The sequence below is a fragment of the Symphalangus syndactylus genome, chromosome 22 (assembly GCF_028878055.3).
Source record: "Symphalangus syndactylus isolate Jambi chromosome 22, NHGRI_mSymSyn1-v2.1_pri, whole genome shotgun sequence".
Taxonomy (NCBI): domain Eukaryota; kingdom Metazoa; phylum Chordata; class Mammalia; order Primates; family Hylobatidae; genus Symphalangus; species Symphalangus syndactylus.
In genome coordinates, this window is record NC_072444.2 from 27,921,608 (window position 1) to 27,948,268 (window position 26,661).

Here is a 26,661-nt window from a genome sequence, read left to right on the forward strand (position 1 = left end):
GGCTGCCATGAAGCTAGGATCACCAGTGCACTCCAGCCTAGGCCACAGAGCAAGACCCTGTCTCAAAAAACATAAACATAAAAATAAAAATAAAAAATATTGGTCACTCTTCCGAGTACTTCTCAGTGTTATTTAATGAAGCCACAGCCCTATGAGCCCTGTGAGGTCATGTTATCATCCCACATAACTAATGGCATGCCTGAACCTGGGTCTGGTAACAAGGCCCAGGCACCATTTGACCAACAAGGGAGTTTGCAGTGAGGTCTCCTCTCTTCTCTCCTTCTGTCCTGGGAGCCCTTCTTCTTTCTCGTCTCCTGTTTTTTCTTTGACTCACAGCCACTGCTCCAAACTTCCCCACTGACAAATTCTCAGTGTAAGAAACTCTTCCTAGGCCAGGGGTGGTGGCTCACGCCTGTAATCCCAACACTTTGGGAGGCCGAGGCAGGAGGATCACCTGAGATCAGGAGTTTGAGACCAGCCTGGCCAACATGGCGAAACCCCATCTCTACTAAAAATGCAAAAATTAGCTGGGCGTGGTGGTGCACACCTGTAATCCCAACTACTTGGGAGGCTGAGGCAGGATAATTGCTTGAACCCAGGAGGCAGAGGTTGCAGTAAGATTATACCACTGGATTCCAGCCTGAGCAACAAAGCGAGACTCTGTCTCAAAGGAAAAAAAAAAAAGGCCGGGTGCGGTGGCTCACACCTGTAATCCCAGCATTTTGGGAGGCCAAGGTGGGTGGATGACAAGGTCAAGAGATCGAGACCATCCTGAGCAACATGGTGAAACCCCGTCTCTACTAAAAATACAAAAAATTAGCTGGGCGTGGTGGTGCGCACCTGTAGTCCCAGCTACTCGGGGAGGCTGAGGCAGGAGAATTGCTTGAACCCAGGAGGCGGAGGTTGCAGTGAGCCGAGATCGTGCCACTGCACTCCAGGGTGGCATCAGAGTGAGACTCCATCTCAAAAAAATTAGCAACAACAACAAAAAACACCTCTCTCCTTTTTATTAATCTTAGTCTTGGAAATCCCTCCCACTTTGATCTCTATCCCTTCACCTGTGTGTGGTGGGGGGGGAAGTGGGGGGAAGAGTGGGGGGTGGGCAGAACAAAGAAGGGATATTTGAAGTAATACAAAGGAATAGGAAAGAAATTTTTAAATGACAAATTTCCAAAGTTATTTTATTACATCTAATGCTAAAGGACAGGTCAGGCTGGTTTATAATTTCGATAGGTCAACATATATGATTTGATGGGAGAATAGTTAGGGTTCTATTTCCTTTAAGTTTCTGTTCCAATCAATTTCCACTGGTGATGTCTAACTCAGATCCCTTCTCATGAACTGAAGCCATCTCACTTCCTGTCCAGGATGATCGTTTCCCTCTTTCAATCAGAAACTCAACAGCTGCCCCAGAGGGAGCAGTGTGTTCAGACACACGTGGTTTCTTAGACAAGGCAGGGTGCGGCTGCAGCGGACAGGCACCTCTTCTGGCGAGGTCAGGCTTCAAGCTAGTTAATATTGAATCTTCCTCTTAGCTTTCCTCAGTTCAACGCTCTTCTTAAGTACTCAAGAATTTCCTCAATCTTACGTAGGTAAAACTGGAATTCAGAGCCTAGAGTATATTCTGTAAAAAGAAGGAGTTAGTCGGAAATGGTTAAACCTTGTACAGTCCTCACAAAAACAGAGAAGGGGGACCGCCAGACACCATACCCGCATCGTATTTTTGGGAAGTCTTTTGATTCCTTAGAATGCTCTCCACGTGCCCAGTGCATTGCCTTTACGCATCTTCACTGTGTTTGAACTCAGGCTTCCAAGCTGCCCAGAGCCAAGGGGTGGCGTGTTGAGGTGGGCTGTACTCTTGGATTTTGGCTTCTCCCGTGATGCCCTGTGGCCCTTGCCTGAGGGGATATAGGTGTTTCCTAGTAAATAAATTGCAAGAGGTCCGTATTTGGCCATCTTCTTGTTTTTGTAACTGACCTTGGTTTCTCAATTCATTCCTTGTGAGTGGGTTAATCATATCAACCCCGCTGGGGTACAGTTCTCTACAGAACAGTGAAATACCATGAGTCACGCAGCTGGGTCGACCAGAGCCAATCGCTGCTACATAGAAATCTGGGCCTGGCCAGGCACGATGGCTCATGCCTGTAATCCCAGCACTTTGGGAGGCTGAAGTGGGTGGATTGCTTGAGCTCAGGAGTTCGAGACCAGCCTGGGCCACATGGCCAAACCCCGTCTCTACAAAAAAATACAAAAATTAGCTGGGTGTGGTGGTACATGCTACTCCCAGCTACTTGGAAGGCTGAGGTAGGAGAATTGCTTGAGCCCTGGAGGTCATGGCTGCAGGGAGCCAAGATCGCGCCATTGCACTCCAGTCTGGGCAACACAGCAAGAGTCTGTGAAAAGAGAAGAAAGAAAGAGAAAGAAAAAGAAAGAAAGAGAAAGAGGAAGGAAGGAAGGAAAGAAAGAAAAGAAAGAAAGAAAAGAGAAAGAAAGAAAGAAAGAAAGAAAGAAAGAAAGAAAGAAAGAAAGAAAGAAAGAAAGAAAGAAAAGAAAAGAAAAGAAAGAAAGAAAAAGAAAAATCCAGGCCTGAGGGAAGGTGGGCCAAGATGACGCCCAGTTCTCTGTTCTATAATCAGCAAAGGGAGGCCACAATTCAGGTTCCCTGGGGGTAAGGAAGCCCTCTGACGCTGAACTGGGAGTTGAAGTAATCGATCCTAAACAGCGATTCTCAGGTTTCTCTAGTGGAAAAACCATTTCAGATGTGGCATATAGAACGATACGCAGCCTGTTGGTGACTATTGCAAGAATAGCGTAAAATTGTTTTAGGGAAAGCAGGGGAAACATGGCAACATTTAGAACTAGGAGACAGGCCAGACACAGTGACTCACACCTGTAATCCCAGCACTTTGGGAGGCCGGGCAGGCAGATCACCTGAAGTCAGGAGTTCAAGACCAGCCTAACCAACATGGTGAAATCCCATCTCTACTAAAAATACAAAAATTAGCCTGGCATGGGGGCACGTGCCTGTAATCCCAGCTACTTGGGAGACTGAGGCAGGAGAATCGCTTGAATCCGGGAGGTGGAGGTTGCAGCGAGCACATGAGATTGCACCACTGCACTCCAGCCTGGGTGACAGAGTGAGAGACTCCAAAAGAATTAGGAGACAGACCCATGAGTCTAAGCTCCCTTTGGTCAGCCTGCTTGCAATTGGACCTGTTAAAGACGACATCACCTTTGGAAAAAGGGATTCTTGCCGTTAATGTTGTATATGGTATAATATGGGGAAATGATTACTGTAACTGATGGCAGTTTTTTTCCTCTGTTAGTATTGTATTGGAGGAGTGAATTGTATTGGAGGAAACAACATAGAAAACACCTATATCCCCTGTTAATTCAATAAGTGAACCAGGAAGGAAAGGTGGGGAGAAAATCACAAATAGGCCTTATTCGGGTTGGGGAGGTGGAAATTTAAGTGATTTTTTTTTTTTTTTTTTTTTTTTGAGACAGAGTCTCCCTCTCTCTCTTGCCCAGGCTGGAGTGCAGTGGGGCAATCTCGGCTCACTGCAAGCTCTGCCTCCCGGATTCATGCCATTCTTCTGTCTCAGCCTCCCCAGTAGCTGGGACTACAGGTGCCCACCACCTCACCTGGCTAATTTTTTGTATATTTAGTAGAGGCGGGGTTTCACCATGTTAGCCAGGATGGTCTCGATCTCCTGACCTCGTGATCTGCCCGCCTCGGCCTCCCAAAGTGCTGGGATTACAGGCATGAGCCACCGCACCCAGCGGAAATTTAAGTTTTAAAAGGTACACATAAAGGTGGGATAAGGCCGAACCAGGTGGCTCATGCCTATAACCCCAGCACTTTGGGAGGCTGAGGGGGGAGGATTGCTTGTGGCCAGGAGTTTGAGACCAGTCTGAGCAACATAGTAAGATTCCATCTCTACAAAAAATACAAAAAAAATTAGCTGGATATGGTGGTGTGTGCCTGCAGTCCCTGCTACTGCGGAGGCTGAGGTGGGAGGATCACTTGAGCCTGGATGGTTGAGGCTGCAGTGAGCCGTGCTTGTGCCACTGAGCTCCAGCCTGGGCAACAGACTGAGACCTTGTCTCAAAAAAGAAAAAAAAAGTGGGTTAATATTGAGTACACAATATTGATAGGGTACTGATTCTACTGTATTGGAAAATATAAAGGTATCAGGAATGGTTAACAGAATGGGCTGTAAAGACAATGGATTCACCACAACTTTACAGAAAGCAGACAAAATAAAGATGAGGAGGCTGTGAAATATTTACATTCTTGCCAACACAGAAACGAGGTGAGCCAAGGACACAGTTGGAGCCTGATCCAAGGAATTGGAGGATGCAGCGGAGGCTGGCCTGCCCGCACCTACTTCCAGCACACTGGGGTCTGGGGCCTGCGCCCCAGGCAGATGCAATGAACAATATGTGGTCTAGTTAACTCCACTTTGAGAGAATGTATAGGAGGCGCTGGGAGTGGGTTCATAACACAGACTACGATCAAGATGCACAGGAAATAATCTGAGTGGTGTTAATGAGGTTAACTTTGCCAGGCGCAGTGGCTCACGCCTGTAATCCCAGCACTTTGGGAGGCCAAGGTGGGCAGATCACTTGAGGTCAGGAGTTTGGGACCAGCCTGGCCAATATGGCAAAACCTTATTTCTGTTAAAAAAAATAAAAATAAAAAAATTAGCCGGGCGTGGTGGTAGGTGCCTGTAATCCCAGCTACTGGGGAGGTTGAGGCAGGAGAATTGCTTGAACCCGGGAGATGGAGGTTGTCGTGAGACGAGATTGCACCACTGCACTCCAGCCTAGGTGACAGAGAAAGACTCTGTCTCCAAAAAAAAAAAAAAAAAAAAAAAAGTTAACTTGAACCTACACTCTTATGAGAGCTTCTGGATGTTGCGGTCTTCTCGCTTCTCCTGCTATCTCTAGCCAAGACTAGGTAGGTAATAAATCACGTAGCTGTCACTCCTGATTGTCTCTTGTGTACTACTCACTGGCATCCCTGCCTGGACTAGGAAAAAGTCATCACCCTCTGCCCAAGCCCTGTGCAGCTTGGCCCACCTGAGCCTCTTGCTACTGAAATGACTCTCCTTCCCTTACTATTGCCAGAAGAGATGGGTCTACCTAGAGGAAGGAGCAAAACAGGAGTTAAACTGCAGAACATGATCAAGAGTCAATCTCACTCACCCTGATTCGGGAAGTTGGATTCTACCACTCTGTGGTTCAGGGGCTGGGTCCTGCGGTAATCATTGTGGATGGTCTTATTGCGGTGATCCAGTAAGGAATTCTCCAGCTTCCAAACCTGGGGGCAATATGAGTGCATTATGGAGGGGAAGAGGCACTGGGTAATTTAAAAAAAAATAACAATTGGCCGGGCACAGTGTAATCCCAACACCTTGGGAGGCTGGGGCGGGCGGATCACTTGAGCTCAGGAGTTGGAGACCAGCCTGGCCAACATAGTGAAACCCCTTCTCTACTAAAAATATGAAAATTAGCTGATCATGGTTGTGTGCACCTGTAATCCCAGCTACTCAGGAGGCTGAGGCAGGAGAATCGCTTGAATCTGGGAGGCAGAGCCTGCGTTAAGCCAATATCACGCAACTGCACTCCAGCCTGGGAGACAGAGCGAAACTCTGTCTCATAAAAAAAAAAAAAAAAAAAAAAAAAAAAAAAAAAAAGAGAATTAACAACTGGGCTAGAGCTTGGATTTATATAACCCTGATGAAGTGACTGTAAGACGATCTCAAGTCCAGGGGAGGTTCTGGGTGCCGTATGTCAGGCATTATTCCAGAACTAATCTATCTGTGCATTCTTTCAACAGGTATCTGCACACAAGCTCTCTTTTCAGCTTTTTATATGAGTATTTGTCCAATAGTAGAAAGGAGAGAAAGAAGAAGCAGAAATACGTCAAGTGGCAAACTCAATTTTTGTTTTTCTGAAAATGTCGGGTTTTTCTTTTTTCTTTTTTTTTTTCTGAGACTGGAGTCTCGCTCTGTCACCAGGCTGGAGTGCAGTGACATGATCTCGGCTCACTGCAACCTCCACCTCCCGGGTTCAAGTTATTCTCTCCTGCCTCAGCCTCCTGACTAGCTGGGACTACAGGCGTCCGCCACCACACCCAGATAATTTGTATATTTTTAGTAGAGATGAGGTTTCACCATGTTGGCTAGGCTGGTCTCAAACTCCTCAGGCCATTCGCCCACCTCAGCCTCCCACCTCACCTGGCCTGAAAATGTCTGTATTTTGTCTATATCCTTGAAAGGCATTTTTGCTGCACATACAATTCTATCTTGGCTATTTTTTTTCCCTCGGCACTTTGAAATTATGTTTCCACTCCCTTCTGACTTTCATGTCGCTGTTAAATCAAGTCTGTCTAATAATACTCTTTTCATGATAATCTGTCTTTTCTTTCTGGCTAATTTTTAAATTGTTTCTTTGTCTTTGATGATTTCAGTATGATGTGTTTAGTGCAGGGTGTTGTGTATACATACACACATATATATACACACCCAGAGAGAGAGAGAGAGAGAGACAGAGAGAAACTAATTGGCATTCTTGAATATATGACTTGGTATCTCTTCCTGAAAATTGTCAGCTAATATTTTATCAAATCATGCCTCTTCCCTACTCTGCCTCTCTTCTCCTTCTAGGATTTCGATTAGACATTTACTAGACCTTTCTAGTATACTATGTCTCTTCACTTCTTTTCATAGTTCCATCTCTTTTTCTCTGTGCTGCATTCTAGATAATGTTGTTGGCTGTCTCCAATTTACTAATTCTCTCTCAAACTGTATCTAACATGCTGTTAAACCCATTCATTGGGTTTTTTTTTTTTTTTTTTTTTTGAGATGGAGTCTCGCCATGTTGCCCAGGCTGGAGTGCAATGGCACGATCTCAGCTCACTGCAATGTCCGCCTCCTGGGTTCAGGCGATTCTCCTGCCTCAAGCCTCCTAAGTAGCTGGGATTATAGGCTCGCACCTCTGCGCCCGGTTAATTTTTTGTATCTTTAGTAGAGACAGGGTTTCACCATGTTGGCCAGGCTGGTCTCAAACCCCTGACCTCATGATCTGCCCACTTTGGCCTCCCAAAGTGCTGGGATTACAGGCGTTGAGCCATCATGCTGGGCCAATTTTTTTTTTTTTTTTTTTTTGTGACAGGGTTTTGCTCTGTTGCCCAGGCTGGAGTGTAGTGGTGCAATCTCAGCTCACTGCAACCTCCACCTCCCAGGTTCAAGTGATTCTTCCACCTCAGCCTCCTAAGTAGCTGGGATTACAGGCACCCACCACCATGACTGGCTAATTTTTTGTACTTTTAGTAGAGACGGGGTTCCACCATGTTGGCCAGGCTGATCTCAAACTCCTGACCTCAGGTGATCCATCCACTTCAGCCTCCCAAAGTGCTGGGATTACAGGCATGAGACAATGCAACTGGCCTGGATTATTAATTTTTGATACTATTTTTCCATTTCTAGAAATTCTATTTGAGTTTTTGTCCCAAGTCTGGATGTCCATTTTTATACTTTTTTGCTCTTTTTTCATATTTAAACCTTTTATTTATTTATACATATCAAACATTCTTATGTCATATTAACTGTTGGATAATTGCACTAACTGAAGTCTTTGTAGGTCTGAGTCTGCTGGTTCTCATTTATAATGTCTTTTTTTTCTCATATGTTTTGTATTTTTTTTTCTTAATTGAGCTAATTTCAGGTAACTTTATTTGTGAAAATTCTTCTAGGTCTGGATTTAAGGTCATTTTCCCAGAGATAATTTACTGTTTGCTTTTGTCAGGTGTCTGGGGGCACTTCTAGCCTGACTGGCAACATTTTGGGGTGTGGGTGTCCTTGAGCAGGGGTCTTTTCCACCTTTTTCTAAGGAAATGAAAAGTTTAAGAAAAGGAGATGGCCGGGCGCAGTGGCTCACACCTGTAATCCCAGCACTTTGGGAGGCTAAGACAGGCAGATTGCTTGAACCCAGGAGTTTGAGACCTGCCTGGGCAACATGGTAAAACCCTGTCCCTACTAAAAATAAAAACTAGCTGGGCATGGTGGCGCATGCCTGTAGTCCCAGCTACTCGGGAGGCTGAGGCAGGAGAATTGCTTGAACCTGGGAGGCGGAGGTTGCAGTGAGCCGAGATCGTGCCACTGCACTCCAGCCTAGGTGACAGAGCGAGACTCTGTCTCACAAAAAAAAAAAAAAAAAAAAAAAAACAGTTGGCTAGATGAAGCACAGTAGCCCTGCACACAGGAAATACCGTAGGACCCCCTAGTTGTTGACGTTCGTTGAGATGCTGGGGAGAACCCTTGTTAACCAGGCAATGGAATGGGAAGACTTCGGCAAAGTGATGCCATACATTACCTGCGTCCTGGAGAGCTTGACAAAATCTGCCAGCACAAACCAGTGGACGTTCTCAGTGCAGGGAGGCGTGGTGAGTGAGCCATGGTAGGTGTAGTAGTGCTGGAGGTTCTTGGGCAGCATGTCCTGAATGTCAAGGCCAGTCAGGGTTGTTCTTTGTCCTGACCAAGAAGACAGAAGGTAACAGAATGTCAGGGACCACTGCTGCCCCTCGGGAGGACAGCTCAGGCCCAGGCCTCACCAGGTTCCAATCTCTTGAGTTCAGCAGAACATAGAAGCTGATGATTAGGAAACAATTTCCCAGTTTGCTTCTCCCTGGAAGGGATTGAGAGGAGAGACTCTGGGGATAGACACACTCAGACACCTCCTCCTGGCTGACTGCTCTTGGTCGGGTGCTCACTCTGGGGCCGTTTTCTCATCGGTAGGAAGGGAATAATCAGCAGGATTGTTGTGAGGATAAGGAGGAATAACGTCTGGAAAGCGACTGGCATTGAACCACTACATAGGGAAGTACTCCTAAGTGTAACTGCTGCGGTCACCATTATCATGGCTAGGCAGAGGACACATTTTATGATCAATGAAAGAAATAAATATGGCCCCTGGCGACTTCTGGGTAAGTGCCCCCGAAGAAAGAACAAAATGCCTTGGTTTGGGCTCATTGAGAAGTGGGTAGACAGCAGTTGTAAATGCAGAATCAGGCCGGGCACAGTGGCTCACGCTTGTAATCTCAACACTCTGGGAGGCCAAGGCAGGAGGATTGCTTGGGGTCAAGAGTTCAAGACCAGCCTGGGCAACACAGGGAGGCCCTGTCTCTACAATAAGTTTTTTTTTAATTTTTTTAAATAATAAATGCAGAATCAGAACTAAGCCAGGGTCCAGGTACAGGCATTTGGTCCTGAGCTCTTCCTGCCACACCCACTAGGAACCAAGCCCAGCCACAGGTGGCGCTTAGGGAGGGGCCACTTCCACCAGGCCTGCAAAGCTCCTGCAGCAGCCACACCTGCTCCTGCTCTAGAGAGGTCCTTGTCTCATTCATGTCAACAACACTGAGCCCCTGAGCTCAACACGAGACTCTCAAGGCAACACAGGATTGTGTTGGATTTTGCTTCACTTTCCCTGAGCACTTTTGTGCTTCTTAAAGGCAGACAACATAGTTTTGGTACATACGTAGGTAGGTCTGTTCAACCAAGGCCACAATGTCTCAGAGTGCATAAGCCCATAGTAGGCAAAAGAGTTCCAAGTTTTATTATTATTGGAAGATTTCAAGATATAACCTCCAAAAGCGCTCTGTGGTAGAGATTTATTTTTGTAACTCTAATATATTTAAGCGACAGTCAAATTCCAGAATCATGATACAGCCACCATGGAAAAATTCCAGAATCATGATACAGCCACCATGGAAAATAGTATAATGCTTCCTCAAAAAATAAACATATGGCCAGGTATGGCGGCTCACACCTGTAATCCCAGCACTTTGGGAGGCCAAAGCGGGCAGATCACTTGAGGTCAGGAGTTTGAGACCAGCCTGGCCAACATGGTGAAACCCCGTCTCTACTAAAAATACAAAAATTAGCTGGGCGTGGTGGCAACTGCCTGTAATCCCAGCTACTCGGGAGGCTGAGGCAGGAGGAGCGCTTGAACTCAGGAGGCAGAGGTTGCAGTGAGCCGAGATCGAGCCACTGCACTCCCCCCCTGCCAGCGAGACTCTCTCAGAAAACAAAAAAAATTAAAATTAAAAAAAAAATAGATTACCATGTGACCCAGAAATTCTACTATCTACCCAAAAGAAATGAAAGCAGGAACTCAAAGAGATACTTGTACACCCATATTCATAGCAGCGTTACCTCACAATAGCCGAAAGGTTGAAGCCACCGAAATGTTCACCAGTAAATAAATGGATACACAAAATATCATATATCCACACAATGGAATATACTTCAGCCTTTTTTTTTTTTTTTTTTTTTTGAGGCAGAGTCTCACTCTGTCACCCAGACTGGACTGCAGTGGCGCAATCTCAGCTCACTGCAACCTCTGCCTCCCGGGTTCAAGCGATTCTCCTGCCTCAGCCTCCTGAGTAGCTGGGATTACAGGCACCCTCCATAACACCTGGCTAATTTTGTATTTTTAGTAGACACGGGGTTTCACCATGTTGGCCAGGCTGGTCTCAAACTCCTGACCTCAAGGGCTCCACCAGCCTTGGCCTCCCAAAGTACTGGGATTACAGGCATGAGTCACCTTGCCCGGCCACTTCAGCCTTTAAAAGGAATGAAATTCTGATAACATGCTACAATGTGGGCAAACCTAAAAGACATTATGCTCAGTGAAATAATCCAGACCAAAAAAAAAAGACAAATACTGTATGATTCTACTTATATGAGGTACCTAGAATAGTCAAATTCTTAGAGACAGAAACTATGGTTACCAGAAGCTGGAAGGGGAGATGGAGAGTTACTGTTGAATGGGTACAGAGTTTCAGTTTAGGAAGACCAAAGAAAGTTCGGCAATGGAGGGGGGTGATGGTTGCATCACATTGTGAATGTTCTTAATGCTACTGAACTGTACATTTAAAATGGTTTAAGTGGTACGTTTGTTGTTGTTGTTGTTGTTTGAGATGTCTCACTCTGTCATCCAGGCTGGAGTGCAGTGGCGCAATCTCAGCTAGCTGCAACCTCCACCTCCCGGGTTTAAGCAATTCTCCTGCCTCAGCCTCCCGAGTAGCTGGGATTACAGGTGTGTGCCACCACGCCTGGCTAATTTTTGTATTTTTAGTAGAGATGGGGTTTCACCATGTTGGCCAGGCTGGTCTCAAACTCCTGACCTTAGGTGATCAGCCCGCCTCTGCCTCCCAAAGTGCTGGGATTACAGGTGTGAGCCACCGCACCCAGCCTTAAGTGGTAAGTTTTAATTCAGGCCGTGGGACTGCATGGAGTCACTGAGATGAGACAGAGCCTGACTCCACCCAACATTTAGGGCAGGAGCCAGAAAGAGAGTGAGAGGGCAGAGCTGGGGTGCACCAGACCACCCTTTGAAGGTAAACTAAGACAAGAGAAGAGTGGCCCATAGATCTGACCGTCACTCCGGCTCCGTGGAGCAGCGGGGCCAGCTCAGGGTGGGGTGGGTGAGAACGGAGAACAGGACTATTCTATGACCTTTTCAAGGGGAGCCGGAGAACTGGGGGGAAGCTGGGGAATGGTAAGGTCAGGAGATAACGTTTGTTTGCTTGTGTTTGGAGGTGGGAGGAATTAGGGCAGATGTGTGTGCTGAGCAGGAGGCTTTAATAAAGAGTAAGACATCAACGACGCAGACCGGGCGCGGTGGCTCACGCCTGTAATCCCAGCACTTTGGGAGGCCGAGGCGGGTGGATCACGAGGTCAGGAGATTGAGACCATCCTGGCCAACATGGTGAAACCCTGTCTCTACTAAAATACAAAAAATTAGCCAGGCATGGTGGTGTGTGCCTATAATTCCAGCTACTCAGGGGGCTGAGGCAGGGGAATCACTTGAACCCGGGAGGCGGAGGTTGCAGTGAGCTGAGATCATGCCACTGCACTCCAGCCTGGTGACAGAGCAAGACTCCGTCTCAAAAAACAAAAAGAGAGAGAGAGAGAGAAATCAACGATGCAGAAGACCGGGGAGAGAATGGCAGGAAAGGAGGCCCTGAGCGTGGGAGAGGAGTGGGGTTGGGCCCCACGTGGGAGGGGTGGTGTTGACAAGAGCAGGGATTTGTCATGTGTTGCAGCTGAAGAGGGGTTGTGGAATTTGGTCCAGATGCACGTGGGTTAAGGAGCGGAGAGTTTCTGGCCTGTGGCTTCTGTCTTCTCAATGGAGTGGGAGGGGGAGTTGCTGGAGCCTGGGCACAGGGGCTTCAGGAGAGGAGAGAAAGCGTGTGACAAGAATTTGGGAGGTCAGAAAGAAAATGCCCAGGGTGGTACTTCAGGATTTCTGGGCACTGTTCATATTTGTAGCTATGAATAAAAAATAATACCAGTTGGCCAGGTGTGGTGGCTCATGCCTAGAATCCCAAAACTTTGGGAAGTTGAGGCAGGCGGATCACTTGAGCCCAGGAGTTCAAGACCAGCCTGAGAACATGGTGAGACCCTGTCCCTACTAAAAATACAAAAAACCAGCCAAGCATGGTGGTGCACCTGTAGTCCCAGCTACTCATGAGGCTGAGGTGGGAGGATCAACTGAGCCCCAGAGGTCGAGGCTGCACTGAGCCATGATCGCACCACTGCACCCTAGCCTGCACAACAGACCAAGACCGTGTCTCAAAAATAATAACGATAATAATACCAGTTAGATGTCTATGGATTTCTGTCCAGTTGCATTCAGCTGTTTGGCTGCCAGAGTTGGTCTGGAGCTTTGCCAGGTGAGTTTGTGGAGGGGTGGAGGGGTGAGCGCTAGAGGGTGTTTGCATGGGAGTGTTGAGGGAGACTTGAGAGTGTCGGGGTGGAATCTAAGGTGGGAGAGAGATGAAAGGACACAGGCGTCACTAGGAGCGAAAATGTGGAAGCCCCAGGTTTGGAGGACTCGGGTCAGGTGAATTGCAGGAGGGGCGGGGTGCCGAAGTCAGAGGACTGGGAGGCTGGGAGGTGTGGCCGGAATGGGACGTGTGAAGTCGAGGATGCAGAGCTATTGTGGTTATAGCTCAAAAGTCAAGGGTTGACCCTGGGTGGGAGATGGCTCTTACTAGAACGCCGCCCTCTGGAGGAGAGGGGACGGAAGAACACCCCGAGTGTCTGTATGTCCTAGTGGTATGACGAGGGCTTCCCTCTTGGCATTCATCTCAGCTTGGAGCCAGGTGGACATCTCTCTAGCCGCCAGGACTGTCACTGCCAGCTGAGGTGACAGTCATCAAAGCAAGGATATGCCTGCTTAGTGCAACTCCAGCCAGAAGTTCCAATCATGGGAACTGACACATCGAATTTATGCACAGGCTTCTCAGAGAGGTTTGCTGCCTAAGCCAACAGCAGAAATCACTGGAACAAGTAACCTGGCACAGGGAGGGGTGGACTCCCTTGGCAGGGCCCGTTGGCCACCCTCCCCACCAGCATCAATCCCCTGCGCCCTGGGCCCACCTCACACGCACACTCACATTCATTCCCCTTCCCTCCTGCAGCCACAGTTGGCTTGCCTTACCTGGGAACTTGATGTTGGCCAGATGAGAAATGAAGTTGCTGTAATAAGTGTTTTCAGGGTAATTCTTCACCTGCAGAGAAACGCAGAGCACTGAGCGTAAGTGAAGAAGAGGCCCCAGCACTGTCTCTACTAATCCAGCCACTCAGCTTTCTAGCTGATTTGGCCGAGCCTAGAGAGTAAGGAGAGGCAGCCTGTGCCGTCTTGTGTTTTGGCAGAGACAGTCTGGCTCTTCTTTGCTACCAACCACGCAGGTTCATGAGTCCTTCCAGAAAGGCACTATCTGAAGTATTTTGGCAGCTTCCAGGGAAAGAAGCTTCTCGGTCATTGGTGATGCCCTCAGAAATGGCCAACTCTTATTCTAAAAAAGTCCCCTGTGCATTTGTTTTTGTTTGTTTGGTTGTGAGTTTTTGTTGTTGTTGTTGTTGTTGTTTTTTAAGAGAGAGTCCTGCCCTCTTCCCCAGGCTGGAGTGCAGTGGCATGATCTTGGCTCACTGCAACCTCTGCCTCCAGGGTTCAAGCAATTCTCCTGCCTCAGCCTCCCGAGTAGCTGGGATTACAGGTGCCCACCACCACGCCTGGCTAATTTTTTTGTATTTTTAGTAGAGACGGGGTTTCACCATGTTGTCCAGGCGGGTCTTGAACTCCTGACCTCAGGTGATTGGCCCACCTCGGCCTCCCAAAGGGCTGGGATTACAGGTGTGAGCCACTGCGCCTGGCCTGTACACTTGTTTTGGGCAGTGTCAGCCACAGTCAGATTCTTTGTGATGAGGAGGGCTTGATCTCACAAGCTGCCTTCTTCATCCTCAGGACTTCCGACAGAGAGCCAGATGTCCAAGGCAGAACGACTACAATTCCCCCAACACCAGGTCACTCTTCCTGTATGAGTATTGACTTTAACAGTCAGAAAAGTTGCTTTGGGTGAAAATATCTATTTTCAATGGTTCTTTTCAGTCAAGTGGTGTTGATCTCTTTCACTGTGCATAAAGTTGGCTTTCTTGGCTTTATGACTGCATTTGCTGTTTGTTTTCTAGATGTCTCGTGCCTTTTTTGTTGTATTGGTCCACCTTTACTGCCTTCTTTTATGTTAAGCAAATACTTCTCATGTACCATTTAATCATTTTTGGTTATTTTCTTAGTGGTTGCTCAAATGATTACCATATACAACTCAATCACAATCTATGTCAGGTTAATATTAATTTAATTTCAGTAAAATATAGCAACTTTTCTTCAAAACAGCTCTATTTCTTCCTCATCCTTTCTTCTATTTTTGTCATATGCATTACATCTACATATATTATAAGCCAGTGGTATATACAGTGGTATAATCATTGCTTTAAATAATCTTGATGGTTTTTAAAAAGAAATTAAAAGAAGAAAACACAAAAAATGTATGTATGTAGTCTTTTCTATTCTCCATTTCCCGTACTCTTCACTTCTTTCTGTGGATCGGAGTTACCGTCTGGTATCATTTTCTTTCAGCCAGAAGAGCATCCTTATATATGACTTGTAAGATAGACCAGCTAGCAATTATACTGGTTTTCATATATCTGGGAATCTCTTTGTTTCGCCTTCATTTTTGAAGGGTGGTTTATTGGATATAGAATTCTTGATTGACAGTCATTCCACTGTGTTCTGATGACTTGAAAAGTCAACCATTAATTGTACTGTCATTCCCCTACATATAATAAATCCCTTTTCTCTTGCTGCTTTCAGCAGTTTGATTTTTGATGTATCTAGACTTGGGGTTTATTTATCAGACTTGGAGTTTTTTTAGTTTCTTGGATTGATAAATTTATGTTTTTCCTCAGATTTGAGGCTTTTGGGCCATTGTTTTGTTTTGTTTTGTGTTTTTCTTCCACTTTCCTCTCCTTCTGGGACTCCCATTTTATATATATATATGTGTGTGTGTGTGTGTGTGTGTGTGTGTGTTGCCATACTTGATTTTGTCCCCATGAGTCTACAAGGCTGTTCATTTTTCTTCTGTCTTTTTTCTCTCTTTTTCAGATTGGATAATTTCATTGCTCTATCTTCAAATGCACTGATTCTTTTTTTCTTCTGCTGCCTCACATCTGCTTTGGGCCCATCTAGTGATTTTTTTCCATTTTGTTTATTGTACTTTTCAACTCTAGACTTTCCATTTGGTGCATCTTTAAAGTTTCTATTTCTCTATTGAGATTCCTTTTTTGAGTCATTGTCATCATATTTTCCTTCAATTCTTTGAACATAGTTTCCTTTCATTCTTCAAACATTTATAATAGTTGTTGTTTTTTTTAATTTTTCTCCCAGCCACAGCATTGATAGTTGTTTTAAAGTCCTGTCTGCTTAATCACTCTGGGTCCACTCAGGTCAGTTTCTATAGATTGTTCTGAGTTATTTTTTCCTCCTAACTATGGATTACATTTTCCTATTTCTTTGCATGCCCAACATTTTTTTTTTTTTTTTTTTTTTGAGACGGAGTCTCACTCTGTCATCCAGGCTGGAGTGTAGTGGCATTATCTTGGCTCACTGCAGCCTCTGTCTCTTGGGTTTGAGTAGTTCTCCTGCCTCAGCCTCCCAAGTAGCTGGGATTACAGGCATGTGCCACTACACCCTGATAATTTTGTATTTTTAGTAGAGATGGGGTTTCTCCATGTTGGTCAGGCTGGTCTCAAACTCCTGACCTCAGGTGATCCACCTGCCTTGGCCTCCCAAAGTGCTGGGATTACTGGCATAAGCCACCGTGCCTGGCTTTTTTTTTTTTTTTTTTTTTAGTTTCACTCTTGTTGCTCAGGCTGCAGTGCAATGGCACAATCTCAGCTCACTGCAACCTCCACCTACTGGGCTCAAGTTATTCTCCTGCCTCAGCCTCCTAAGTAGCTGGGATTACAGGCGTGCATGACCACGCCTGGCTACTTTTGTATTTTTAGTAGAGATGGGGTTTCCCCATGTTGGTCAGGCTGGTCTTGAACTCCTGACTTCAGGTGATCCATCTGCCTCAGCCTCCCAAAGTGCTGGGATTATAGGCGCGAGCCATCACACCCAGCTTTCTTTTTTTTTTTTGAGACGGAATCTAGCTTTATTGCCCAGGCTGGAGTGCAATAGCGCGATCTCAGCTCACTGCAACCTCTGCCTCCCGGGTTCAAGTGATTCTCCTGCCTCAGCCTCCCAAGTAGCTGGAATTACAGGTGCCTGCCACCATGCCCAGCTAATTTTTGTATTTGTAGTAGAGATGGGGTCTTGCCATGTTGGTCAACCTGGTCTTGAACTCCTGACCTCAAGTGATCCACCCACCTTGGCCTCCCAAAGTGCTAGGATTACAGATGTGAGCCACCACGCCCAGCCCCACCATCTAGACTTTCTTAGAAATGCAGGGGTGTTGACTGGGCGCGGTGGCTCATGCCTGTAATCCCAGCACTTTGGGAGGCCAAGGTGAGTGGATCACCTGAGGTCAGGAGTTCACGACCAGCCTGGTCAACATAGTGAAACCCGTCTCTACTAAAAATACAAAAATTAGCCAGACATGGTGGCAGGCGCCTGTAATCCCAGCTACTTGAGAGGCTGAAGCAGGAGAATCATTTGAACCCGGGAGGCGGAGGTTGCAGTGAGCCGAGATTGTGTCACTGCACTCCAACCTGGGTGACAAGAGTGAAACTTCATCTCAAAAAAAAAAAAGAAAAGGAAATGCAGAGGTGTTGCCTTTGTCTGATCGGGTTGCAGGTTTCCTCTTGCCCTTTGAACAATTTGTGTCTACGCAACCCCTCTGGGATTCCAGCTCTTTTAAGTCAGCTTGTCCACGTTAACCAAGGTCCCGAGATTGACAGCACAGAAGGAGCACAGTGATCTTCCATCGAGTCAATATTTCCAAGAACTGTGAGCTCAGGAAAAGATGAGGAGGGATAATAAAGAAGACTGTTCAACTAGACTTCACACCTTGTTTGGACATCACCCTATAACTTCAAATGCAGACACACATGGGTAGTTTCTGCTTACCTCAACGAAGGCTGCCAGTACAGCCAAACCATCCGGCGCATCTTGGGCTATATCATAGCTCTTGTATTTAGAATTGTAGTGAACAACGTGAATCTGTAAGAGCAAGGTAGAGTGGGTCAAGGGCAGTTCATAGAAATTCAAATGCTTAAGATTTCCAGGGAAGGAGGAAGAGATAGAAAGGTGCTCCGTCTGAGGCCAAAGACTGTTCCACACAAGCAACTTGGACCTCCATCTCCTTCCATCTGGGCTGCAAATCCCATCTATCAGAGCAGAAACTTCCCCAAGAATGGAAAGAGCAAGAGTGGGATTCTGGAAGATGGCAGTTCCAGGCCATTTCCAACCACACCTCCCTCCAGGCAGATAAGCTGGCAGAGTCTGAAGGGATCACATGAGGACGTTGGGTTCTCCTGGGGTGTCTGGGGGCTTTGCAGGGAGAGTGAGCTTGCGCCCCTTGTCCCAGGCAACCACTGTTAATGTGTAGTCATCCTATGGATGGATTCTGGCAAAAGAGGGAACTCAGAAAATCTAACACAGTCCACGCACAGTGGCTGATGCCTGTAATCCCAGCACTTTGGGAGGCCGGGGCTGGTGGATCACTTGAGGTCAGGAGTTTGAGACCGGCCTGCCCAACATAGTGAAACCCCGTCTCTACTAAAAATACAAAAAGTAGCCGGCCATGGTGGCAGGTGCCTGTAATCCCAGCTTCTCCGGTGGCTGAGGCAGGAGAATCATTTGAACCCAGAGGACGGAGTTTGCAGAGAGCCAAGATCACGCCACTTCACTCCGGCCTGGGCAAAAGAGCAAAACTCTGTCTCAAAAAACAAAAAAAAGAAAATCTAACACATAGAAATCCAGCTGAAACAAAGGAGGGCTTGCCACACCCTGTGGGCCGTGAAGTCCTGCCAACCTGAGTTCTGTGAGGGCAGGACCTTGCCTGAACCCCTGTCACAAAGTGGTGATCTGTCAATAGTTGCTGAGTGAATAAAAAATAAACTTAACTTCAGGATGACTTAACTGCTACCATTGCACAAAGTCTTTTGGCTGTTTTTGTTTGTTTTGTTACTCAGACTGGAGTGCAGCAGCATGATCAGGACTCACTGCAGCCTCAACCTCCTGGCCTCAAGCAATCCTCCCACCTCAGCCTCCTCAGAAGTTGGAACTATAGGCATGCGCCACCACTCCTGGCTAATTTTTTTTTTTTTTTGTAGACACAAGATCTCACTACGTTGCCCAGGCTGATCTACAACTCTTGGGCTCAAGCAATTCCCCTGCCTTGGCCTCCCAAAGTGATGGAATTACAGGCATGAGCCAGTGCACCCGGCCTTGGCTATTTTAATAAGAAAAGTGACGGCCGGGCACTGTGGCTCACGCCTATAATCCCAGCACTTTGGGAGGCCAAGGCGGGTGGATCACCTGAAGTCAAGAGTTCGAGACCAGCCTGGCCAAAATGGTGAAACCCTGTCTCTACTAAAAATACAAAACTTAGTAGGGCATGGTGGCGGGTGCCTGTAATCCCATTTACTTGGGGGACTGAGACAGGAGAATTGCTTGAACCCAGAAGGCAGATGTTGCAGTGAGCTGAGATCCTGCCAGTGCACTCCAGCTGGGGCAACAGAGCAAGCCTCTGTCTCAAAATAAATAAATAAAAAGAAAAGTGACTATGGGGTTCAAAGGAAAGAGGACGCAGTGGGGGTCCTCAGGTACCTCGATCACATGTCTGATCCCGTCCACGGTGTGCTCAGAGCCGCTGATCTCCGAGGATGCACCTCCCCAGTGATAGTGCATCTGCTGGGCTATGTACACAGTGCCGTCGGCTGCTGTCATGCGCATGGTGGAGGGCAGGCTGATCTGCACTGGAGAGACAAGGTGGGGCTGAGAGCAGAGTAAGTGAACACAGAGGGGTCAGGCCTACAGGCTGGGTAGCTTCTCTGCTCACCTCCCACCTGTCTGAGCCCAGGGCAAGCCAATACCATAGACTGGCTTAGAATGCCATGGGCAGGTTCACCAAAGGAGAAGAGGCGTTTGCACACAGGGCACAGGGTGAGGTCAGGATGGAGGCCAGGCACTGAGTAAACCAGGCTGGGCAAGTGCCTCTCCCTAGCACACTCCTTCCTGCCCAGAACCAACAGGCCAGAGGCAGGACCACACAGTGGCAGGTCCAGCTTGCTGGTCCCAGGGAAAGGGAAGGTCCTGAAAAATTATGGCCAATGGGCTTGGAAACTAGAATTCTACTCTCTATCTCTGGCCAATTTTGGAATTTGCCGAAGGTATAAGAATAGGAAGTGGGCCTCTTAGAATCGTTTTCTTTTCTTTTTTTTTTTTCATGCTCACTCTGTTGCTCAGGCTGGAGTGCAGTGGCACGATCATGACTCACTGCAGCAACTCACTGCAGCCTCCAACTGCCGGCTTCAAGGGATCCTATCACCTCATCCTCCCGAGTAGCTGGGACTACAGGTGCCCACCACCATGCCTGGCTAATTTTTGTATTTTTAGTAGAGACAGTGTTTCACCATATTGGTTACGCTGGTCTCGAACTCCTGACCTCAAGTGATCTACCTGCCTCAGCCTCCCAAAGTGTTGGGATTACAGGCATGAGCCACCACGCCCAGCTGAAATCTCTGCCTTTTGGAATGAACTACACAAAAAGAAAAAATTGACTCAGTTACTAAGAAAAGTGACCAAGAAAAATATCTATGAGGATATAATTTCGGCATTGGAAAGGGCCAGGCAGCATGTGTCTCATGAGCAAGATCTTCCTATTTATTTATTTTGAGACAGAGTCTTGCTCTGTCAACCAGGCTGGAGTGCAGTGGCATGATCCAGGCTCACTGCAACCTCCGCCTCCTGGGTTCAAGCAATTCTGCCTCAGCCTCCCCAGTAGCTGGGATTACAGGCATATGCCACCATGCCCAGCTAATTTTTGTATTTTTAGTAGAGACAGGGGTTCACCATATTGGCCAGGCTAGTCTCGAACTCCTGACCTCAAGTGATCCGACCTCCTCAGCCTCCCAGAGTGCTGGGATTATAGGCGTGAGCCACGGCACCCGGCAAGATCTTCCTATTTGAAGTCATCAATGGTGGCTGTAAACAAGAACATTTTCTTAAGAGATAGTAAATATGAGGTATTTAAAACCTGTCACGTGCCCCCTTCTTCGTTTCCAAATTGTCTAAAGGAGCGGGGAGCTATGATTAAATTCATAACGTAATGTGCTGTAACGCAGTAATCTGGCCTGAAAGGTTTTCACCGGCCCTTTGGCAGAAAAATTGCTTTGTATTTAGAGCTTGAGATGTGGCTGGCCTCAAAAATCAATGCTTGCAAGAAAAGGACGGAAGGGCCTTAAAAGGAGGTGTGCAAGGTCAGCGATGCTGAAAGCAGACGGGAGCCGAGGAGCTGAGGACCCGAGCAGAGCTCCCTATATGGACAGTAAGCGCCACAGAAGAAATGAGAGAAGTCCTCACAATTTCCCCAAAACACAGCTCCCAGGAGACGGAATGTGTTACTTCTGGTGACACTGACAGGCCCACACAGGCCCACTTGGAATAGAGCCACAACCCTGAGCCTGTTACTGTGCTTTTTAAAAAAATTTTTTATTGAGACAGCATCTTACTCTGTCACCCAGGCTGGAGTGCAGTGGCATGACCTCAGCTCACTGCAGCCTCGACCTGCCAGGCTCAAACAATCCTCCTGCCTCAGCCCTTCAAGTAGCTGGGACTACAGGCACACACCACCATGTCCAGCTAATTTTTAAGTTTATTTGTAGAGACAGAATTTCACCATGTTGCCCAGGCTGGTCTCAAACTGGGCTCAAGCAATCCGCCTGCCTTGGCCTCTCAAAGTGCTGGAATTATAGGTGAGCCACGGCACCTGGGCAATATATATTAATGAATCAGTGCTGGCCCACTGACTGTTACTAGTCTGCAGCAAAACAGAGAAATTGGGAGTTCGTTTTAGAAATTTTGTAGCAATTTGTCTTTGTTTCAACAGCCTGTGTTTCAATTTGAATTTCTCTTTACTAAAATGTTGAATCTAATTTAAATTTAATTTTCAAACGAGGAGGCCAGGCCCGGCAGCTCATGCCCGTAATCCTAGCAATTTGGGAGGCCAAGGCAGGCAGATCACCTGAGGTCAGGGGTTCAAGACCAGCCTAGCCAACATGGCAAAACCTCATCTCTACTAAAAATACAAAAATAGCCCCAAAATATGGACAAAGTCTGTATAAGGAAAATCACAAAACTAATGAAATTATTCAGGAAGAACTAAATAAGTGGAGAAATATTCCATGTTCACAGATAGGAAGACTTAATACTATCTCAATGTCAATTCTTTCCAACTTGGTCTATATGTTACCAAAAAGTGGTCCCTATCCAGACCAGAAGAGAGGGTTCTTGGATCTCACACAAGAAAGAATTTGGGGTGAGTCCACAGAATAAAGTGAAAGCAAGTTTATTAAGAAAGTAAAGGAATAGGCCAGACGCAGTGGCTCACGCCTGTAATCCCAGCACTTTGGGAGGCCAAAGCAGGCAGATCACTTGAGGTCAGGAGTTCAAGACCAGCCTGGCCAACATGGAGAAACCCCATCTCTACTAAAGTTACAAAACTTAACGGGGCATGGTGGTGCACGCCTGTAAACCCAGCTACTTGGGAGGCTGAGGCACGAGAATCACTTGAACCGGGAGGCAGAGGTTGCCGGGAGCCAAGATAGCACCACTGCACTCCAGCCTCAGAGCAAGATTGTGTCTCCAAAAAAAAAAAAAAAAAAAAACGGAAGTAGTGGAATAAAGAATGGCTGCTCCATAAGCAGAGCAGCCCCAAGGGCAGCTGGTTGCCCATTTTTATGGTTATGTCTTAATTATATGCTAAACAAGGGGTGTATTATTCATGCCTCTCCTTTTTAGACCACATAGGGTAACTTCCCATGTCATCTGTAAACTGTCATGGCGCTAGTGGGAGTGTAGCAATGAGGACTACCAGAGGTCACTCTCATGGCCATCTTGATTTTGGTAGGATTTGTCAGGCTTCTTTACTGCAACCTGTTTTATCAGCAAGCTTTATGACCTGTATCTTGTGCCAACCTCTCATCTCATCCTGTGACTGAGAATGCCTTAACCTCCTGGGAGTGCAATCCAGTAGGTCTCAGCCTTATTTTACCCACCCCCATTCAAGATGGGGTCACTCTGGTTCAAACGCCTCTGACATTACTATGCAATCAAGCAAGCTTTTGGTATTTACCCACATGGACTAAAAACACACAAACCTGCACATGGAATTGATTGATTGATTGATTGATTGAAGAGAAGGTCTTTCTCTGTCACACAGGCTAGAGTGCAGTGGTACAGTCATAGCTCACTGCAGCCTTGACCTCCCAAGCTCAAGTGAGCCTCGGACCTCAACCTCCTAAGTAGCCAGGACTGTATGTTTGAGCTACCACGCCAGGCTAATTTTTTTATTATTTTTGTAGGTCTCACTACATTGCCTAGGCTGGTCTCGAATTCCTGGGCTCAAGTGATCCTCCCACCTTGGCCTCCCAAAGTGCTGGGGTTACAGGCATGAGCCACCATGCCTGGCCTGCACACAGGTTTTATAACAGCTTTATTCATAATTGCCAAAACTGAGAAGCAGCCCAGATGTCTTTGGACAGGTGAATGGATAAACTGGTTCATCCACGCAATAGAATATTCAGCACTGAAAAGAAATGAGCTATCAAGCCATGAAAAGACATGGAGGAAACTTAAATGCGTATTACTAAGTGAAAGAAGCCAATGAGAAAAGGCTGCCTGCTGTGTGATTCCGACTATATGACATTTTAGAAAAGGAAAAACTATAGGTCAAACAAAAAGATCAGTGATTGCCAGGGTTTAGGAAGGAAGGGAGAGATGAACAGGTGGAACACAGGATTTTCATGACACTGAAATGATTGCTCGATACATGTGATTAGAAACCTGTCAAAACCTGACTGGGCGTGGTGGCTCATGCCTGTAATCCCAGCACTTTGGGAGGCTGAGGTGGGCAGATCACTTGAGGTCAGGAGTTCAGGACCAGCCTGGCCAACACGGTGACACCTCGTCTGTACTAGAAATACAAAAATTAGCCAGACGTGGTGGCACGTGCCTGTAATCTCAGCTACTGAGGAGGCTGAGGCAGGAGAATCGATTGAACCCGGGAGGCGGAGGTTGCAGTGAGCCAAGATCGCGCCACCACACTCCAGCCTAGGTGACAGGGCAAGACTTCGTCTCAAATAAAAGAACCTTGCAAAACCAAAAATTAACAAATCTTTAATACATCATGTCAACTTTATTGTTAAGCTTAGTGTTCATCAAAATCTCAGATTCAAAGTTTGTAGATTAGTTTTTTTTCCCCCCTTCAGTATTCCTGAATGTGCTTGGAGCTTGCTGAAAAGTAGCCAGTGGCAATAGCCAAATAACTTCAAAAGCTAAATTATAAAAATCTTTCAAAATACTTTATATCAGGCTGGGCATGGTGGCTCATGCCTGTAATCTCAACACTTTGGGAGGCCGAGGTGGGTGGATCACTTGAGGTCAGGAGTTTGAGACCAGCCAGGCCAACATGCTGAAACCCCATCTCTACAAAAAATACAAAAATTAGCTGGGGGTGGTGGCGCGCGCCTGTAGTCCCAGCTACTCAGGAGGCTGAGGCATGAGAATTGCTTGACCCTAGGAGGCAGAGGTTGCAGTGAGCCAAGATCATGCCACTGCATTCCAGCCTGGGTGACAGAGTGAGACTCCGTCTCAGAAAAAAAACCCTTTACATCGAAAAATAGAATTATGGCCAGCCGCAGTGGCTCGTGCCTGTAATCCTAGCACTTTGGGAGGCCGAGGTGGGCGGATCTCTTGAGGCGAGGAGTTCGAGACCAGCCTGGCCAATATGACAAAACCCTATCTCTACTAAAAATACAAAAATTAGCTGGGCGTGGTGGCACATGCCTGTAGTCCCACGTACCAGGGAGGCTGAGGCAGGAGAATCGCTTGAATCTGGGAAGTGGAGGTTTCAGTGAGCCAAGATTGCACCACTGCACTCCAGCTGGGGCGACAGAGCAAGACTCCATCTCAAAAAAAAAATTTTTTTTTAATATATATATAATTAATGTGAACTTTGGGTCCACTCTAATGTCCGACATGCTGTTGTGTGAGGTGAGAACCCCAAAGAAACAGACTTCCGGACCACAGAAATTTGAGCAGAGCCCTAAAGGAAGAAGGTACAGGGTCCTCTGGAAATTGGGAGGAGGGAGCCGCTGCAAGCCCCTTGGGAAGCTGGGCTCTTCTCTTCCATATGCCTTCCCTCTTCTGGGCCCTCAGCACGAAGCCCGCACTCAGCAAGGACTGCCCATAGAGATCCTCCATCACTGATTGCTTCCCACCTGCTGTCCAGGGAGGGTGAACGAAGCCACTGCCTTTGGTCTTTGTGCTTCACCCCTTCTCCACAAGGAGAGGACAAGGAGGGGAGGAAGAGTTCAGCCTGCCAATCTGGAAGCCTCAGTAATTTTGGAAACAAGAGCTTGACATTATGATGAAAATGAGGCTTTTGTTCATTCTTTGTGTATTTCAGGGCTCCTGGCCACATAAACCTGAGTCCTTTTACAGACAGAGCTTCATTCTCCAATTTGCTACTTTCACCAGCCCTATAAAGTACAATCGGTTTTCTTTCTTTCTTTTTTTTTTTTTTTTGAGATGGAGTTTTGCTCTTGTTGCCCAGGCTGGAGTGCAACTGCGTGATCTTGGCTCACTGCAACCTCTGCCTCCTGGGTTCAAGCGATTTTCCTGCCTCAGCCTCCTGAATAGCTGGGATTACAGGCACGTGCCACCACGCCCAACCAATTTTTGTATTTTTAGTAGAGACAAGGTTTCACCATGTTGGCCAGGCTAGTCTCGAACTCCTGACCTCAGGTGATCTGCCCACCTCGGGCTCCCAAAGTGCTGGGATTATAGGCATGAACCACCTCACCAGGCTGGTTTTATTTTCTTGATTGTGCAAAATAAGAAAACTAAGTCCTGTGACCCTTTTATTTTTTTATTTTAAAGAAACAGGGTCTCGCTCTGTTGCCCAGGGTGGAGTGCAGTGGTGATCTCGGCTCACCACAACCTTGACCTCCCAGGCTCAAGTGATCCCCCCACCTCAGCCTCCCGAGTAGCTGGGACTACAGGCACTCACCACCACTCCTGGCTAATGTTTTGATTTTTTGTAGAGATGAAGTCTCACCAGTTTGCCCAGGCTGGTCTCAAACTCTGGCATCAAGTGATCATCCCACCTCAGCCTCCTAAAGTACTGGGTTTACAGGCATGAGCCACCATGCCTGGCCAAGTCCAGTGACTGTCCTATCGCTGTGTGGCAGGCAGGGAAGTATCTCAACCAGGGCAGGAGGGAGAGAGTGCAGTACCTAAGAAGGATTTGGCCAAGAAACCCAACATCTGGGGGTGTGAGCCCATCTTGGTCATGAGACACTGTGTGGCCTTGGGTGAGTCCCTCAACCTCCTGAGGCCTCAGACTTCCCGCCTAAAAAATGCCCCCTCCTGGGGTGGTCACGAGGCTCAGGGGAGTCGAGCCAGCTTGGAAAAATCAGGAGGATGTTCTGCACAAGCAAAGCACAGATTTCACAGTTTCCAGGCCGGGCGTGGTGGCTCGCATCTGTAATCCCAGCACTTTGGGAGGCTGAGATGGGCAGATAACTTGAGGTCAGGAATTCCAGAGCAGCCTGGCCAACATGGTGAAACTCCTGTCTCTACTAAAAATATTTTAAAAATTAGCTGGGCGTGGTGGTGCAGGCCTGTAATCCCAGCTGCTCAGGAGGCTGAGGCAGGAGAATCGCTTGAACCCAGGAGGTTGATGCTACAGTGAACCGAGATCACGCCACTGCCTGGGCAACAGAGTGAGACTCTGTCTCAAAATAAATAAATAAATAAAATGTACAGTTTCTCATATCGGATTCCTGAAGTGGGGCATCTCCACGGTCCTGCTTTTTCTGTCTGACCTTCGCCTTCTTTCTTGTAGGGAGCAGAAAACCAGGGCTTTCTTCTTAAAACTCTGAGAAACCCTGGTCCTACCTGTCAGGTGCTTTGAGCTGAATAGACTCAATATAGGAAATATGGAAAAGCTGACCCAAGCTGACGGACAGAGAGCCCCCGTGAGAAGGTGGCTTCAGCAGCACGGCCTGTCCTGCC

At 47.1% G+C, this 26,661-nt stretch overlaps 1 protein-coding gene across 2 annotated transcripts in view; it reads right to left on the reverse strand.

The window, feature by feature from the left end:
• Positions 1-1,152: 1,152 nt before the first annotated feature.
• The window catches only part of CA6 (carbonic anhydrase 6), a 29,404-nt gene continuing 3,895 nt past the window's right edge, over positions 1,153-26,661 (reverse strand). For both annotated transcript variants that reach the window (XM_055262492.1, XM_055262491.1), the window contains 6 exons: positions 19,192-19,340; positions 17,488-17,580; positions 13,519-13,588; positions 8,383-8,540; positions 5,212-5,326; positions 1,153-1,624 (listed from right to left, as the gene is read on the reverse strand). In XM_055262492.1, coding sequence (XP_055118467.1) covers positions 1,542-1,624; positions 5,212-5,326; positions 8,383-8,540; positions 13,519-13,588; positions 17,488-17,580; positions 19,192-19,340 — 668 coding nt within the window. In that variant the 3' untranslated portion in view covers positions 1,153-1,541. The remainder of the gene's footprint in view (positions 1,625-5,211; positions 5,327-8,382; positions 8,541-13,518; positions 13,589-17,487; positions 17,581-19,191; positions 19,341-26,661) is intronic.